The 17,324-nt window shown below is 48.5% G+C and overlaps 1 protein-coding gene across 1 annotated transcript in view; it reads left to right on the top strand.

Annotated features, from left to right (window-relative positions):
• Positions 1–17,324, top strand: part of GRIN2C (glutamate ionotropic receptor NMDA type subunit 2C) — an 84,311-nt gene that overhangs the window by 51,418 nt on the left and 15,569 nt on the right. The window contains exons 7-8 of the mRNA XM_084838015.1: positions 886–1,039; positions 13,495–13,620. Of these exons, the coding sequence (XP_084694141.1) occupies positions 886–1,039; positions 13,495–13,620 (280 nt within the window). The remainder of the gene's footprint in view (positions 1–885; positions 1,040–13,494; positions 13,621–17,324) is intronic.

Here is a 17,324-nt window from a genome sequence, read left to right as displayed (position 1 = left end):
TTTACCTTGCTCTTTCTCCCCCCTCCTAGCCTCACTCTTTCTCTCCCCTCTCCCCCTTTGCCTTGCTATTTCCCCCTCCTGCCTCACTATTTCTTTCCCCCAGCGCCTAGCTTTGCGCTCTTTCTCTCCCTCCCCAGTCCCTTCTCTTGTTCTTCACACACACACACACACACACACACACACACACTGCACCTTACTGGGCAGGGACACTGATAGCAGAGGAGGAGGTAAGAGCACAAGGTGGGGAACGGATCTGCTGAGCCTGGGATTGAGGCATGGAAAATGTTTCCTTTCCTTTTGGGGCTGGGAGCATTTTCCTCCTTTTGGGCTGGGGAAAGGTGTGTGTGTGTGTGTGTGTGTGTGTCTACAGGATGAGCAGAGCAATCCTATGTAGGCCTTCTCAGAAGTAATTTCCATTGAGTTCCATGTAAGCATGCATAAGATTGCAACCAAAATGGGTACTTCGTTGTACTTCTCTGGTGTCAAATGTGTGGATTGGCTTTGTGGTTCAGACCCTTCCTCTGCTTGTACTCAGTTTCTTGGATGAATTACTTATCTTTCGACTAGCTAGGCCCCCACAGGCAGCCGGTATGTGACTAGCCACATCCTATGTGGGAGCTATTTTGTGGTGGTGCCCACAGCGGTTTCTTAAATTCCCAAATGTGCCCACGAGTCCAGAAAGGTTGGAGCCCCCTGGTGTGCAGGACTGCAGCAGCATCCTCTTCCATTTGCTAAGAAATGCAGGATGGGGCAGCAGGGAAGGAAATCAGTTAGTGCGAGATATTCTGCTCAGTGGGGTGGAGCTGGCTCTAGTTTGTTTGTTTTTTAGTGGTGGGGATTTATTCCTGTCCTTTCATATTCTCGTTCTGTTCCCCACTATCCAAGGTGTATTACGAACGAGCAGACATGGCCATTGGGTCCCTCACCATCAATGAAGAGCGCTCACAAATCGTAGATTTCTCCGTGCCCTTTGTGGAGACTGGGATCAGTGTCATGGTAGCCAGAAGCAACGGGACCGTCTCACCCTCTGCTTTCCTAGGTATGAGCAACTGCCAAAAGTACTGAACAAGTGGGACCTGCAACAAAATATTGCAGTGTGCGGTGCTTCTGTTCAGTCTTCCAGTCCATGCCCTCCTCCATGATACTACATTCCATTCCCCCTCCCAACCAGTTCTTTTTGCGGGGGGGGGGGGATTCCCCACTGAGCATGGTCAGTTGCCATTGGGCAGCAAGGATAGCATCAGAGGTACAATTGCAAGCTATTCCCCTTCCAACAGCAAGAAAAGATATCAGGGCTTGGAAGAGCCTGAGCTGTCAAGATATATGACATCCATTGCATTCCCTTTATCTACTACATGGGTTTGTTTCATCAGTGAATAGCTTAGACTGGTATGATTTGTTCTTAACAAATTCATGCCAACCACTAGTAATCACCCCATGTTGTTCTAGAAACTTCAAAATGTATTGTTTCATTATCTGTTCTAATAAACTTTCCAGAGGCATAACTACATTAAAGAGCTTATGATTTCTCTAATGTCCCTTCCTCTTTTGGAGGAAAAAAAAATCTCTGCCATTTTCCAGTGAAGCCTCACTGGAAAGTCACCCAATATTTTCCAGAGAAATGGTAGAATTTCCTTCATTGGGCATTTTAAAGACCGAATAGGTGTATTCCCCAGAGATTAGAATTACGTAAATATTGAAAATTCTTTCATTGCTGAGAGGTAGGCCTGGACAAGCATCTAATTTTGTAATTTATGTGCCTGGATTTGTATAGTTGAGGATCTACAGCTACATTGGCTTGGATCCAGATTTAGGTGCCTGTAACTGGGTTGGCGGAAGTGGACTTCCTGGCCTCCTTCTCCTCACAGCAGCCCTTCCAGCCCCTTGAAAATGCTGCACAAAAGGCCTGGGAACCCTGCTAGATGGGGTGAGCTGTGGTGCAGGGTGGAGGGGGGGAACCTCCAAAATTGGGTGGAGGCACCTTCCGTAAATGGAGCCCTTCTGTGCAAGGAAGGCAGGACCTGGATCCAGCTCTCTGTGTTCTAGCTAAGAAGGACCATAGCTTGTGCAGTTAATGAGACTCTGTGAGTATAGCGAGGAACACCTGCAAACAAGGCTGAGCTGCATGTTTTGCTTGCTCTTTGGACACTGAAGGCAATCATTAGGACTACTGAAGTCTGTTCATGGAAATAATGCTGGTAGCGACCTCAGCAAACTCCCTTCACACATCTGGACTCATGTCTGTCCATCCTGATCTGCAAAAGGAAAGGTCTGGAGTGCAAAGGATCTTTCCGGCTCTGCCATGGACTTCCAGTGTCAATGCGGGCATGCCACATATACACACGCTCCCTGCTTCATGCTAATTTGCAAAAGACATTCTGCAAGCATCAGAGCAATTTCACCAGTGGCTTTATAGAGTACTTCATGCTCCTCAGAGGGAAATTTAGGATAAAAATTTATTGCTCAGTTCATGCATCCTGACTGATCGCTGCTCCACCATATCTGTGTGGCTGAACTCAAAGTCAGTTGCCAAACGCATCCATTACATTGTGACACCGCAAGAGTGGTTTGGAAAAGCTACCAAGTGGGAGGCAGCACTTTGGCTTTAAACCTGGATGCTGCATCAGCAGTGCTAGAGTTAATTTGCCACTTAAAGTTTCATTGTCATCATGGGCCAGTTAGCTTGCCAGCACTCCGTCTGGCAAAACCTTTCAGCTGCAGAGTGCTGAACATCCAACGCCTCTTGCTAGTTATGGCTTCAGTTGAGAATATATCAGTAGTTCTCAGAGGACAAGTTCACGCTTCACAATAAGCCACCTTGAAAGCAAACCATGGTGGCTCATTTAATCCATCACTAACCCACGCTGCAGCTGACAGACGATTGCTCCTTGGATTCCCATGGTTTGTTTTCCCCTTGGTCCTGCCGCCCACACCTGGCACATAGCCCAGTGTCCTGTGTGACACAACTTTTCTTTGAAGAGTAAAACTTTGTTAAATCTGTTCCATCTGTGTTTCATGGATTCTCAGGTGTCCTTTTAGAAAAGATTCCTGGAATTGTATGCAAATTTAGTTGCAGTGGGGAGCAGAGACCAAAAGTATGCACCCCCCCCCCAAAGACTAAAGCATGAAAATGCAGATTTGGGGGGGATCTGCACTTTTAAATATTTTTTTCACTTTGGGGGAGATTTGTGCGCATTCACATTAACGAATGCACATTAACTAATTGTGCACATGCGCAAATGCACATTAATTAATGCGAATGTGCACAAATCTCCCCAAAGTTGTGGTGGAAAAAGGTTAGAAAGCGCAAATCTCCCCAAATCCACATTTCCATTCCTCACCAGTCACTATTGGCTAGGCAGCTAGGGCTGATGGGAATTGCAATCCCAACAACAACTGGAGGGCCATACGTTCCCCTTCCCTGCCTTACATCACGCCCTTTCCCCCCACACACACAAATACACACACACTTTAAAAGCCTTACATTGTATAGTCACTGTATATATTAAACATTGCATCTGGTGGTGGGGCTGGCTCGTTTACAGGGTAATTTGCTGTTTACAAGGATGTGAATGTATATATACCGTTATGGCTGCTGGTCAGCCACCAATCATTTGGTAAGAGAGATTGCTGGTTAGTAGCCCAAAATAGCTAGTCAGTGCCTCTTTTCATAGGACCTAGTTTCTTGATTCAGAGATCTCTCTGGAAAGTCTTCAATAGGACGACTATCAAAGTTCAGAAGAGAAGGCACCTCTCTCCCTGCAGCCATGGGCAGGGCAGGGGGCGGGGGGATGTAAGGTAGGTGTGTGTATGTGTGAAGGAGGAAAAAAGAACTTTGGAGACAGATGGGGAGACACCAAGGGTGCTTTGAGACTAGCAATGCAATCATTGCTCTGCAAGCTATATGTGGAACTGCAATTGACTTTCCACCCTCTGGACAGAGGCTTTGTACTTGGTGTGTGTACATCCCACTGTGTTCCATCCACACTAGCACATGTGATACAGATGTGTGGGCAGGGCAGGGACAATTCTCCTGAGCACACCATTTTTTGCTCTTTTTTCCTGATCAATTTTTAAATCAACATTTAAATTTACACTAAAGCACTTTTAAGTTTAAGTGCTATTTCACAATTACTTTGGTCACTTTAAAAAAATATGTAGAAGTGTTAAATGGCCAACTGGAGGATGAGGGAGGAATTCGTAACCAAATGCTGTGGACAGAAATGACCACAAAAGGCACAAAATGTCTTTTAAATCAATATTTTAATTTGCACTAAAACACTGTTTTACTTTTAAAAGCTATTGCACACATTTTTCATTTAAAAAAGAAAGTGGAAAAGGTGTTTTAGTCCAAATTGAAAGCTCAGTTAAAAGCAGGCACACCAATAAGGTGCTATTTTAAAATGGCATGTTGCAGTTCAGGCCTGGCTGGCTGGCTGCCATGGCGACTCCTTTTGCAGCCAGCTGGACAGGCCTGCCTCCAGGGCCAGCAGGGGGAGCAAGGAGGAGCTGCCACAAATCCAGGGCTTCCTTTGGGGATCCCTGGGTGCCCGGGGGCCCAGACATGTGCCCCGGGGTCCAGCCCTAGCTGCACCACTGCCCATGGGGGAAACTCAGGAGGACACCGTTTGGGTGATGACATCATGTAGATGCTCCCTAAAAAGTGAATGACTAAATTGTGAATGAATCCAAGTGTGCAGGCACCCAGAAGCAGAGACAGAGGCAGTGAACATGCGGAAGTCTAGAACTATCTTGGGCTGCAGGGTGCATTTCTTTGGAGATCTGATGCAACGTAGCGGATCCGCTGCCTGGTAGGAGTGTACAGGCAGCTTCCCACCACATATGCCCTGCTTGTACATTTGTAAATAAAGCAGGTATCCCCAAAATGCACCATATGTCTCCAGTGATCTCTCCTGCAAAGGAGGCCCACCCTGGGTAACTAGCACTGCCCCTGGAACTGCGCAACACTCGGAGAAGTGGAGAGTGCATCATGCCAGGCAGCCAGGGCTTGGCTTCTTTCATTTATTTATTTATTTATTTATTCATTCATTCATTTCTATACCACCCAATAGCTGAAGCTCTGTGGGCAGTTCACAAAAATTAAAGCCAAACGGCACACAATAAAACAATTTAAAATACCGTATATAGAACATTTAAACCACAATGTGACAATACAACCACAATAAAACCTAGCTGCACTGCAGGAATTTAAAATACAGATTTAAAACAGGAAAGCTAAAGGTCTAGAAAGCTAAAATGCTAAAATGCCTGGGAAAATAAAAAGGTCTTCACCTGGCGCTGAAAGGAATACAATGTAGGTGCCAGGCGAACCTCACTAGGGAGCTTATTCCACAGCCGGGGTGCCACAGCAGAAAAAGCCCTCCTCCTAGTAGCCACCCACCTCACTTCCTTTGGGAAGAGCTCACGGAGAAGGGCCGCTGAGGATGATCTTAAGGTCCGGGCAGGCACATAAGGAGGAGGAGGCGATCCTTCAGATAACCTGGCCCCAAGCCGTTAAGGGCTTTAAATATTAATACCAGCACTTTGAATCGGGCCCGGAAATGGACTGGCAGCCAGTGCAGCTGAAAAAGTACTAGCGTAATATGAGCTCGCTGGCCAGTCCCTGTTAATCTTGCTGCCCTATTTTGGACCAGCTGAAGTTTCCGGACTGTTTTCAAAGGCAGCCCCACATATAATGCATTGCGGTAATCCAGACGAGAAGTTATCAAAGCATGGATAACTGTAGCTAGGCTATCTCTGTCCAGATAAGGGCGTAGTTGGTATACCAGCCTAAGCTGATAAGTGCTCCGTGCCACCGAGTTCACCTGTGCCTCAAGTGGCAGTTCTGGATCCAAGAGCATCCCCAAACTACGAACCTGATCCTTTAGGGGGAGTGCAACCCCCTCCAGAACAGGTTGAATATCACCTAGCCGGGCAGACGAACCACCCACTAACAGTACCTCCGTCTTGTCTGGATTGAGTTTCAGTTTATTGGCCCTCATCCAGTCCATTACCATGCCCAGGCACTGCCTCACCTGGGTTTGATGAAAAAGAGAGGTGGAGCTGGGTGTCATCCGCATATTGATGGCACCTCAGTCCACGCCTCCAGATAACCTCCCCCAGCGGTTTCATGTAGATGTTAAACAGCATGGGGGATAAAATAGAGCCCTGTGGAACCCCTGGCACAGTTGCCATGGCACAGAGCAATAATCCCCCAGCACCACCTTCTGGAATCGGCCATCCAAGTAGGAGCGGAACCACTGCAGTGCAGTGCCTCCAACTCCCAACCCAGACAACCTATACAGAATGATACCATGGTCGATGGTATCGAAAGCTGTTGAGAGGTCCAGGAGAATCAACAGGGTCGCACTCCCCCTGTCCCTCTCCCGGCAGAGATCATCCCACAGGGCGATCGAGGCAGTTTGCGTTCCAAAACCAGGCCTGAAGCCCGATTAAAATGGATCTAGATAATCCATTTCATTCAACAGTGCCTGGAGCTGTCCTGCAACCACCCACTCAAGTACCTTGCCCAGGAAGGGGATGTTGGCCACTGACTGGCCTATAATTGTTAACATCCTCCAGGTCCAGGTTAGGCTTTTTCAGGACTCATCTGATTACCGCCTCTTTTAAAGCAGCAGGCACCACTCCCTCTCTCAAGGAGGAATTTACAACCCCTGGACCCAGCTGGACATCCCCTCCTTGTTTGATTTAATAAGCCATGAAGGGCAAGGGTCAAGCACACAAGTGGTTGATCGGACTTGGCCAAATACCTTATCCGCATCCTCAGGCCTCATTAACTGAAACTCATCTAATAAAACTGGACCAGACGGTGCTCTGAACGCCTCTACCAATGGAACTGCATTAATCGTGGTGTCCAATTCAAGACGAATCTGAGCGACTTTATCTTCAAAGTGCCTTGCAAACTCATCATAGTGTGCCACTGAGGGTTCCACCGTCTCTCTCCCTGACCCAGAATGTAACAGGCTGCAAACCACTCAGAAATCTCCGCTGGATGACACTGAGATGATGCAATGCTGGTGGAAAAGAACTGTCTCTTTGCCACCCTCACTGCCACAGAGTAGGCTTGATAGTGGGCTCTTACCTGTGTTCGGTCAGACTCAGCACGAGTTTTCCTCCACCTGCATTCTAGCCGTCTCCCCTCTTGCTGCATTGCCCTCAGCTCAGGTGTATACCAAGGAGCTGGCCGGGCTCTGCTCAGAGGGAGAGGGCGCTTGGGCGCGATCGTGTCAACCGCCCGAGTAATCTCTGCATTCCACAGAGTGACCTGGGCTTTGACAGCAGCACCAGCCATACACGCAGGAAAATCCCCCAGAGCCCTCTGGAATCCATCGGAATCCATTAATCTCTGGGGGCGGACCATTTTAATAGGTCCCCCACCCTTGCAGAGGGGGAAGGCTGCTAGGAGTCTAAACCTCAACAGGAAGTGGTCTGACCAAAGGGACAGATGTTAATTCCTCCACTTTCAGATCACCACCCTCCTGCCCAGTCGAGAAAACCAGATCAAGCGTGTGTCCTTGTATATGCGTTGGGCCGATGACATGTTGGGACAGCCCCATGGTTGTCATGGCGGCCATGAAGTCCTGAGCCGCCCTGGATACAGTGGCCTTGGTATGAAAGTTGAGATCCCCCAGGACCATCATCCTAGGGGTCCTCAACACCACGTCCGAGACCACCTCCGTCAGCTCAGGCAGGAAGTCTGATGGGCAGCGGGGTGGGCAGTACACCAACAGAATCCCTAATCTGTCCCGGGTACCCAGCACAAGGTACAAACACTCGAGATCTGCACTTGAATGAGCAGGAAGCCTAAAGAAGGAGATTGAATTCCTATAGTCCACGGCAACCCCCCCCCCTCGACCCTCGAGTCGGTGTTGGTGCTGCACTGAGTACCCAGGAGGTCACAGCTGAGAGTGACCCCTCCCAGTTCCCCCACCCAGGTCTCAGTAATACATACCAGGTCAGCCCCCTTATCCACAATCAAATCATGGATGAAGGAGATTTTATTTTGGGCCAACCTGGCATTCAGCAGCAGCAGCACCAGACCCGAAGGCAGACTGGTAAGGCCGCCAGGAACCATCAGGTTGGGGGAAGAACCAGAAGAGGGGACAGCTGTAAGGTGTCTAGCCCCTCTTCTCCTCAGCTGGCCCGTTAATCCCCCAACACCATACCTCCCCCTGCCTGTGACCACAGTTATGGTGGCACCTCCCTGACCCCCCGAGTTGCTCAATAGTCCTCCCAGGCACATATTAAAATGTTAAGATATAAAATCTCTGTGGTGAGATTTTTTACTGTGGCATGGATACCTACCCAGTAGGATTCCAAAGGGCCATCTAGTGGGTCTGCAGCTGGGGTGCAATTCAAACTGGTGACTTCCTGGCTCTTACTCTTCAGCCACTCCTCCCCATTAGCTTTCACGCCTGGATTCCACATCCTATTATTCTGTGGGACACCAGTAGGGTTGCTGAGTGCATCAAGAGGTGCCTATGGGTGTGCAGTTGTACATGCATCGGCTCGTTGTGGACACTGGCATGGATGTGCGTAGGGCAGGGGCAGAACCTGCTGCTGCACTGTCGCCTCCCCACGTATGTGTCATTTCTCCATGGATAAAACACCTGAGAAGGGATTTCTCATTTTAGCATTTGGGAGCTGAGAGGCATGGGCTACACCCGAAGCTTTGATTCCAGTGCTTTGAATCACAAATCTGCCATTCCCCTCACAGGAAGGGTCACACCAGGGATGTATTTACTTCTGCTCTGCAGAGCTCCCTTGGAAATAACTTGCTCAGTGCCAGGTGGGGACACTGACTTCTCATGGGCTGCCATGACAGTCCCTCCAAGGCAGGCAGGGCTCCCTTAACCCTGTTCCTCCTCCTTCCTGCCCTGTTGTGCCACAAAAGCTGTCACTTCCTTTCTTGCATTTCGCCAGAACCAACCATCATTTATGCCAAAAGCTTGAGGCACTAAACAACAGGAACGCATGTTGGCGTGCCTGTCAGAAATATCACTGCAATCAACTGGGGGGTCATATCAGGTTTTTGGAATGGCAGACACCCAGTTATAGAAACAAAGGGGATTCTTTAGAATATTGGTAGCAATAATATCCATTGGGAAAATAAATTGTGGTGATTCATATACAAGAGCCTAGTATGAAAAATTGGCTTTTGCACATGTCTTATTTGAGCGAGCACTGGCTGATGTTTGTGTGTGAGAAAGAAGGTATCCTGCCTTCCACCTTTCATTAAACATGGGCACACATGTTACGTTATGCACCTCACAGCATGCCTTCGAGCAAGTGAGATGCATCTACCTTGGGGGACCCAACGCCATGCTGTCGTACTCCGGAAAGATTTTAAATGCTGTCCTCAGGACTTATGACTGTGTTTGCCTTTTGACACAGCAAATGATTGATTGGTCTCGGATTTCAAGCAGAAGCTTGTTTATCAGCTGGATGATAAAGATCAGTCTTTTGACATAAAGACAGCAGTTCTTGAGAACCCGTGGGCTATGGGCTAATTCCTAAAGAGGTGGAGATTTGCTTGATCCATTCTAGGATCCAAGTACAAATTCAATAATGAGCAACTCGTACTTCCAGGGAGAAAATCAGTCATGTGCTTATTGGATATGTCAAGTATGAAATAAATATAAATGGATTGCAAAATTCAGCCAGGTAGAAATAGCGAAGGATAACTGCATTTTATTTCACGTATTGGTTCAGGGAGTGCGAATTAAATATGTTCCCATTAAAAGGTGAACCAAATGGATTTCCTCACCATCCCTACTCTGATTGGGAAGTGGACAGAGATCCCTTTTTAAACTGGGCTACCTCATATTCCAGATCATCTCAGCATCACAGAACATAGTGGCTGCCTCTTGAATCACACTCCTTCTACAGTAATACCCTCTAGAGAGGATATCGTATCTATGGGTTTTTTGTGGGATTCCCCCCCCCATTTCGAACTGGCATCTTGAAGTCATCACCTAAAGCAGGGGTGCCAAACCTCAGGCCTGGGAGCCAAATCCTGTTCTCCTTGTTTCCAATCCAGCCCTCCAAGGTTTCCCAGCCCAGATGGCCACACCCCTTCCCCCAACCACCAGTGGTTTCCCAGCTTTTGTGCAATATCCCCTTTAAAGGTTGAAATGCCCCCCAAGGGTATATTTGGCCACACCCATCACTGGAATGCAGCCCCTGACAACTTCTCCAAAAAAGAATTTGGTCCTCAGGCTGAAAGAGGTTCAACACCCCTGATCTAAAGCCTCTTGGAAACAATGCAGATATTGGAGCACCTCAAAAGAGTATTTAAATGGGGGAACACTGGAGAACATAAGCATATGTTACATTAGAGTGTTGGACTGGGACTCCCGAGATCCAGGTTCTAGCCCCCTACTCAGCCATGAAGCTCACCGAGTGCCTTTGGGCCAGTCACTGACTCTCAGCCTAACCTACCTCACAGGGTTGTTGCGAGGATAAAACGGAGAAGAGGAGGAGGACCTGTAAGCTGCCTTGGGTTCCTTGCAAGAGGAAAAAAAGGCAGGATATAAATGTAATTAAACAAATGAATAAGTAAATAAATAAAATAAGAAGAGGGGAGCTAGCTGTTTCCACGTAACAATCTAAACGTTCTTCTTTTCTAGGGTGTGTCAGGGGCAAACCAAAGCCCAGTGGAAACCTGGGCCTCTTCTTGCTGGCTCCCTGCTCCCCTTCTCTCATCTGCCTCAACATGCTAATGAAATGCTTCTGATGCCATCAGCTAAAGTTTCTGTCCTCCCTGACAGGGAAGGACAAGCTGACAAATGGGCCTCGCTTGCTGTATTTTGAGGGGGCTGAATTAATCCCATCCTTCAGCCTGCCCTTTAACGCTGGAGCTCTATCGCTCAGCCTGCTGCTGTCATCTGGCAACTGCCTGGTCTGGTCCCCCCCTCCGCCTGCTTTGCTTCCCTCCCTCCGCTTCTAATGCGTGTGACTTCTCTTTGTGACTGATTTGCTTCTCTCCCCCCATTTTGGGCAGGTCCACCGGGCTCTTCTTCCGGGACTGGGATGGGGCGTCTCAGCGGGGCAGCCAATCCCCGCAGAACACGCAAGCGGGGAGCCTCGGGCTGAGCGCGCGCCCCTCTCCCCCGGGCCGGGCCGGGCCCCCGGGTGGCGGGAGGAGCCGCGCGGTCTGCGGAGCCGGCTTCCTGCGTCTCCGCCCCTTTAAAACCACCGATTAGGCGAGAGATGTGGCAGCTGCGGTTCGTCGGCCCTGGGTTGCCGCCTGCCCCCCCCTCTCCCGCCGCGTCCCCTCCCCGCGCGCGCGCTTCCCCACCTGCTGTGCGGCCGCGCACCCGGAATGTTGCGCGCGGCAGCCGGTGGGGGAGGGGAGGACGGGGCGCAGCTGCCCTGTCTCCCGCGTAATCCGGAGATTGCAAGGAAGAGAGCAAATCCGCTTCCCGCCTGGCACTCTGTCCCCTCGCAATGGCCCCTTTCTTTTAGTCCTAAAATGGGAATGGCTCCCATCTCCTGAAATTTTCACACTGGAAACAGCGCTTGGAATCAAATGTGAATATTCATAAACTGAATTTAAAGCGCACACACACGCACACGCACAGTCTTCATAAGTAACTTAAACGCTGTGATTTTTATTTCTTCGCTCACTGAAGACCATCCATGACTCACGTGCAGGCAAGTAGCCTTGGGGTGTGTTTGCTGGAGAATTATCACGGTGACTTACCGGAGCCAATTCACTTCTCGCCACTTGTAACGCGACTTGGTTTGCTAAATGCTCCTGAAAACATTTCACCCTTCGCTCGACTGGTGAATTTTACTGACAGACCCGCACAGTCTCTCCTGCCCCCTTGCACGCGCACGTCCAGTGTTTCTCTGCAGGGTAACCTTTTGATGAGTGAATGTTTCTCCCTTTTTGTGACTCTCTCTTTTGTTCTCCCATCAATCTTTTATTTTTAATTCTATAAATCGCAGGGGTGTAGCAAAGGTCCCTTCCCAGTAGGGCATATAAACAATCATTCCAGATATAAGTTGCACGTGCTTGTGACTCATTCTGGTTGCAGCTAGCATGAATACCATCATATCACTTTCTTTTAGTTCAATCTTTATTCTGAATCTGTAATCCAGACCCCCTCCCCCCACCCCCCTTGTAGGTTCTTTTCTGCCTTGGGATTGGCAGAGATTTTCACATAAAGGTTCAGGTTCAGCCTCATTTGGGGTTTAGGTTCAGATTGACTCCCTGTTGTTTGCCTACTGTGTGTTTACAGATGTGCGTCACACGCTTTATTGTATCGGGTGCATCAAGTACATGCAGCAAATGTGGCACACCAGAAAGCGTGAGGCAGCAATGAGAGTGCTTGGGAACCTTATGTTAAAATCATTGCATGCACACACAAGAGCTATATTGTAGTCACGCCTATCGGCAAGAACCTTCTGACACACCGGGGATAGAGCAAATAAGTGTTATGGGGAGAAAGCTAAATGGGAAGTGAACAGCTGTTTCAAGCTTGATAAGTACATTTTCTAGGTCTGGGGTGTCACCTTGATTCCCTTCACCTTTCTGTTATCAAGACCATCACAGTGAACCATGTTCATGCAATGTGATGCTAGGACGGTCACACACATTTTAGCTAGTGAATTATATTCCTTAAGCACCCACCATAGCATCTTGCTGTAATACTCTGTCTCTTTCTATAGCGCCTCCTCCATGTGTTAAATAAACGTGTGTGAGCCCCAGCTTCATAGCAGCAGGCTCTGCCCCTATGAGCTTGCATTCATTGGGGCAGAACTTGCCCCCTCCCTGCCCACTCATGATCACTGAGTGCCTGGAAGAGCCACAGCAAAATGTATTGAAAGGGCATCTGTCTGTCTGTTTTAGGCATATGTAAGTTCAGCATGCTGTTTGAGATTGATTTAAGGCAGAGTCCACCAGCCCCATGGCAATCAATCTGCATCGGTACCTGTTATCAGCATAGCCACAGAGCTAATAATCGTTCCCTCTACTTCTGATGTTCAGGCGTGAGTGCTGATGCTTATGTAGCCAAAATGTTGCCATCCATGCACAAGAGGGAGGTATCAGCAGGCTCAGGGGAAGCACTAAGGTTTGCAGAAGCACAGAAAGGGGGGGGACCTGAAAGTGGAGGGGGAACCCCAAACTGCTCAGTGAGGAATGAACATGCTGACCACAGGGTACTAATGGAGTATCATGGAGGAGGACATGTCCAGGACCACTCTGCACTGCAACATCTTGTTTTCCATCCCACTTGTAACCCCAGTTGTCACATGTGAAGAGGTGCCACAAAGAGGAGCATGCAACGGCACATGTTGTGGACTTCAGCAGGCATTGAACAGAAGTCTCCAGCTCATGCCACCCATTGGGTCATCCTTTGTTTCTCCGTCAGTGGGGAGAATTTGCAGCTTGCGTGGGAGGGCAGACATGGTTGATTCCTAACCTGTCATTTGCCCTGGATTGACTGGCTTCCTCTTGTCTTCTAGAACCCTACAGTCCAGCCGTGTGGGTGATGATGTTTGTGATGTGTCTTACTGTCGTTGCTATCACAGTCTTCATGTTCGAATATTTCAGCCCTGTTGGCTACAACCAGAATTTAACCAGTGGCAAAAGTAAGTAAGTTTCCAAATAGTCCACTGAATGGGCCTTACGGAGGAGGGGCAAAAAGCTGGATGTCCTTTGGGATAAGCATCTCCCACCCCGTGTATTACAACAAAACGGGTAGCTCTAGACAGAGAGCTTTTGTCTATTGGGCTTTTTCTACCATCCCAAGAGGGGCTACTGTCCAGGATCATCATAAAGTTATGAAAACATGCAAGGTTAGAAAGAGCATGCAGCAGCTATCTCACTGTCATGCATTGCACCACATTTATGGCTCTTAGGAACAAGAAGAGCATCTGCATTTGTAAAGAATAACCAACTCCCAGCGTCTTATCAAAACTCTCATCCTTTGCAAAGAGAGCCCATTGAAGACGCTGTCAATGAGGAGCTATCTTCTCCCCAGAAGAGTGCTATTGTGCTCCAGTTCCTGATGTAGTACTTCCTCTCTTTTTTTAAAATTTGGGCTTTTTGGACATTTTAGACAATTTCTACCCCTAGACCCACCCAGGGGCCACACCCCTGCCACTGGTGCACTTCCAAAATTTGGCGGCACGGTGGAAAAGCAAACGGCAGTTTACCACTACAGTTTGGTGATATGATACAGCAGAAATGTAGCTTGTTTAAAAGCTAAATTTGGCCCTTTTCAGCCTCTGTCACATTGTGCTACCAAAATTCAGCAGCAAACTGCTGATTGTTTTTCTGCCATATTTTGGTGGGGGACAGCGGGGTCTTCACTAAAGGCCAGAGGGGCTGTATGCATCCTGTGGGCCACATATTGCCCACCCCTGCAATAGAGGTTGTTAGGCATAAATATATTTTCCGAAGTTCATGACACTCTCTGAAAACTCCTTCAGATTTCAAGAAAACAACCTGAAAAGCACCCCCAAAATGGTAAATCATGAGCGGTAGAGGTAGAAAAATCCAAGTCTTTTAGTTGAATGGTATGCGCACAGACAGGATTCTCCATTCTTGTTGTTTGCATGCACGTAGACTGACATGATGCAAAGGAAAACAGGGCTCTGTGTACCTTTAAACAGCTGTATAGGAGAGGAAATTTCAGGTGCAGCTTTTCTCACACCTGCATGACAAAGCTGCATCCCCAGCTGAAATTCTGGCTTCTGTGCAACTATTAAAAGTCCAGGAGGCCTGTCCTCCTGTACATCTAGGAGTCAGCCTATATGCAAAGCTTGTGGAAGCTGTTTAGAGATGGTACCCTGACTATGTCCTACGAATGTCATCACCTTGGGTCTGTTCTCAGTCTGCGGTGGAAGCACTCCTGGTGACAGCGTGGCTGGTCTGCATGTGCTTGACCTGTGGGGATGGCAGCCTAGTCGGTCTGTTTGACCTGGGCTCCTCAGCACTGTGGGAAAACACTTCTGTGTGAGACAGATGACACGATCCCACTCTTCCTCTGTGTCTTTGTGTCTGAACTGTCAGGAGCTGGCCAGATCAGCCTGCCTGATTTGTAGGCTTGTCTGTAAACTCTGTGAGCAGCTCCTCTTGCTAACAGCTTCCACACCTTTGTGAGCTGGGAAGCAGATTTCTCACCGCTGCTTTGAGGAGCTGTCAGCCCCAGGCCAGCCGTACCATCCCTGTCCTTGATAAAGGCTCATTAGGACGTATACATCCTGATATGTATGTCATGAAAAGGCTCCTTGACTGGTAAGAGTAAATCCCTCACCCTGCCCATTGCCACCCTAGCCCAGCCATCCTGAGAGTGCTCTGAATTCCTCACCATTGGCCTTAGAGAATTCTCTGTTGAAGGGGGATCAAGTACCATCAAGGATGCTGGAAGTTGGGAGGAAATGGGTACCTACTAAGAGAAAAAAACAAGAGCCCAGAGTAAAAATTTACAACCTATTTTTACCTGTTCTCATCCAACTTTATACAGACTCTGGCAGGGTGTGGGTTTTTGGGACCCTGCTCCTTTCATTGGAATCTGATATTTTTGAAACTTTTTTTAATGTTCTGCATTTCAGATTTTAGGGTTGGGCATTTTGTTTGCGTTCTTTGTTTTTTAGTATTCTCAATTTAGAAACAACAACAGAATCTCATAATTGCCAACACAAGGAAAATGGAAATATTCATAACTCCAAAATGATCAAACCATGCAACTCTCTCTTTCTTCAGCATGCCTATAAAATTTGGCATATGCTTAACCAATGACCCACACTGACTTTTTGGTTTTTAAGACTTTTTTGTGCAGTCATAGGGACCAGAAACTTATCAGAATTTTAAGATTCTCAGAATTCTCAATAGGTTAAACTTGAAAGCTAGATTCCATGGAGTAGTCAGTGCAATAAATCAAAGGTCATGCAGATTTCTGAACCTCTTATCAACCATGCTGACTACTGGATTGCGCTGGTTATCTCATGTCTGTCAGGATGGACACTGAGCCCATAGAGTCCCAGAGTAGTTCTGATGCTGAGGAAGAGCAGTCGCTCCTGGGAGAGGAGCGCACTCCTCTTTCCCAGGACCAACAGCTGACGGAGATTCCTCCCACCAGCATTCCTAGTTTAGTTAGCAGTCCAGGGAGTGACCGAGCACAGATAGCAGACTTGGTGGATGCGCGACGCAGATGCAGAGAGCGGCGCCAGATGGAGGGCGCGGAAAGGAGGCGTAGTGCCCGGTTGGCGCGCAAACAATGGCTGCGCCCAGAGGATCCAAGGGAAAAGGGGAGGGACTCTCCCTAGTCCTTAAGTTCAGGGGTCTGCCAGTAATTCCCTTTCAAACGGGGACCAACTGTTCCAACTTAGGGCATAGGTACTGTGCTGCTCACATCTAGTTGCAAATGGTATAGTTGTTAAGTTGTAAAAGAAGAATAAAGCTTTGAAAGCAATCCCTTTGTCTGTGTCTGGACTTAGCTACTGGATTAGACTGAGAGAGCCCTCCAAGGAGCCCTTGACAATGTCTGACCTTCAGTGCTGAAGTTCGTCAAACTCTGCTGTGTAACTCAGTCTTTAAATTAGGGATGTACGAAAGTTCCGCCGCGGATCTCGGGGAGGACGAATGCCAGTGCATTCGGCCCCCCGAAATCGGTGGCGGAACGCCCCCCTGCCCCCCCCGGATGGGACTTACCTGGGGAGGATCTTCCTGGCGGCGGCGGCTCTGGCGGCGGTTTGGCAGCGGCGGCTCCCGTGGCCGGTCTTCCGCCATTTCCAAGTCTAAAAAAAAGCAACAACAAAAAAAAAACGTGATAGGCTACGTAAAGATTTACGTAGCCTATCATGGCTATATTTTTAAAAAACACCGTGATAGGCTACGTAAATGTTTACGTAGCCTATCACAGCTGATTTTTTTTAAAAAAGCATGTGCGCAAATGGCGGCGCCCATGGGCGCCACCATTTGCATTCCTTATTTTGGCACGTCTTAGTCTACGTAAACATTTACGTAGCCTATCATGGCTGACTGCAGGGACGCAAATGGCGGTGGCTACGGCCGCCGCCATTTGCGTCCCTGCTAGCCAGCGGCCGGATGTCCAGCTGCTGGTGGAGCCAGCTGGCGGCTCCGCAGAATCACTGCGGAGCACAGCCGGTCAGCCAGGATTTCGGGGGGGGAGGAACGGAACGCCTCCCCCCCAGCGAGGATTCCGGGGGGAGGGACGGAACGCCTCCCCCCGCACCATCAGCATAATCCCCGAAAGGTAAGTGATTTTCATACATCCCTACTTTAAATACAGCTGCAGGTTTTTGTTTAACAAATGGAAGAAATGGAA

Source organism: Heloderma suspectum, chromosome 2, assembly GCF_057233095.1.
Source record: "Heloderma suspectum isolate Gila_16-S chromosome 2, 16-S_ref, whole genome shotgun sequence".
Classification (NCBI taxonomy): Eukaryota; Metazoa; Chordata; class Lepidosauria; order Squamata; family Helodermatidae; genus Heloderma; species Heloderma suspectum.
This window is presented reverse-complemented; position numbering and strand designations above follow the sequence as displayed.